Source organism: Limulus polyphemus, unplaced genomic scaffold (assembly GCF_000517525.1).
Source record: "Limulus polyphemus unplaced genomic scaffold, Limulus_polyphemus-2.1.2 Scaffold13169, whole genome shotgun sequence".
In the NCBI taxonomy this organism is placed as follows: domain Eukaryota; kingdom Metazoa; phylum Arthropoda; class Merostomata; order Xiphosura; family Limulidae; genus Limulus; species Limulus polyphemus.
Genome location: NW_013678779.1, coordinates 2,368 through 3,673, shown reverse-complemented (window position 1 = coordinate 3,673; position 1,306 = coordinate 2,368). Strand labels below are relative to the sequence as shown.

The 1,306-nt window shown below is 41.4% G+C and overlaps 1 protein-coding gene across 1 annotated transcript in view; it reads right to left on the bottom strand.

The window, feature by feature from the left end:
* Window positions 1–1,066, bottom strand: part of LOC106477175 (small conductance calcium-activated potassium channel protein-like) — a gene marked incomplete at both ends in the record, with an annotated part of 7,329 nt that extends 6,263 nt beyond the window's left edge. Inside the window, one exon of the mRNA XM_013937766.1 lies at window positions 645–1,066. Within this exon, the coding sequence (XP_013793220.1) occupies window positions 645–1,066 (422 nt within the window). The remainder of the gene's footprint in view (window positions 1–644) is intronic.
* Between the last annotated feature and the right edge of the window lie 240 nt (window positions 1,067–1,306).

Here is a 1,306-nt window from a genome sequence, read left to right as displayed (position 1 = left end):
TAGTACACTGCTAAGTTCTTTATGATAGGTGTAACAGCTAGTACACTGCTAAGTTCTTTATGATAGGTGTAACAACGACTACACGGCTAAGCTCCCGGTGATAGGTGTAACAACTAGTACACTGCTAAGCTCAAGGAAGGTTTGATTGAAAAATAGTATAAAAGTGAGCGACGATCTATCGAGTGACACTTAAGATTCACGAGCAGCCCCATTCAACTTAAGAAGAGAAGCAGTGTACTGACCAATTCTTCAACTTAAGAAAAATACTAGAAAGTAGCCAAAGTTCGGCGAAAAAACGTTTTTTGGTCATTTCAAAAACGATTATTCTAAAGTAACGTACACTTCGGTAACAAAGCATCCAGTGGTCATTGTGGAAAATAATATATTCATGTGGAGTAAAGGAAGATAGTACATGTTTCAGTGATCGAGATGTGGTCAATATAATATAAGAATGAATATAGTAAAAGTAACCTACGATTAAACGCCATAGTGGTCAATGTACTAAAGACAGAATGATTATAGTAATTAGGCTACAGTTCTATATCAAATGTCCCTGTGGTCAATATAAGGATGAATACACAAACGAAACGTTGATAAAACACAACACTGTCGTCAGGTTGATAAAACACATTGTGTATTCTTACCTCTCACAAAGCCGGAGAGTCCAGCTGGCGATAATCCAGAGGGACAACATAAACACAAGCAACACTGTTCCGGGACATATCGTCATGAGGGTCTTAAGCACAAAGCGAGTGTTAAAGTTGATCCGGTTTAGGGCTCCGATACTGCGGGAAGATGCGTCCGTAAACAATTTGCTGTGTAACAACATCACCCGACATATGAGGTACAGACGTAAAAACATGGGCAACGATAACGTCACGTCGACGGGCACCTCGGTCGACTCGACACGACCCCCATGATTCGACAGTTTAGTGGTCCATATGAAATAATGCTCCCCGGGAACTGGGTGTACAGCACACACGGCCATTTCCAGCAATATTAGGCCTACCCTCTTCCATGTCATCGCTATCCTCCAGTCATCAGCACAGTTGTCGATCATGAACAGCTATGAACGAGAAGAGAATATAATTCACTTTAAATACTTCCTTGATCACACGTTTCTTTGTTTATAAGCACAAAGCTACACTATATGTGCTCTGCCGTTGTAAGCCCTCAGATTTACCGATGAGCCACAGGGAGGCTTTGGGTGTAATAATAAGATTGTTTGTTTTTAAGAGCAAAGCCACACTGGGCTATCTGCTGTGTCTATCGCGGGATCGAGCATAGGATTTCAGCGTTGTAAGTC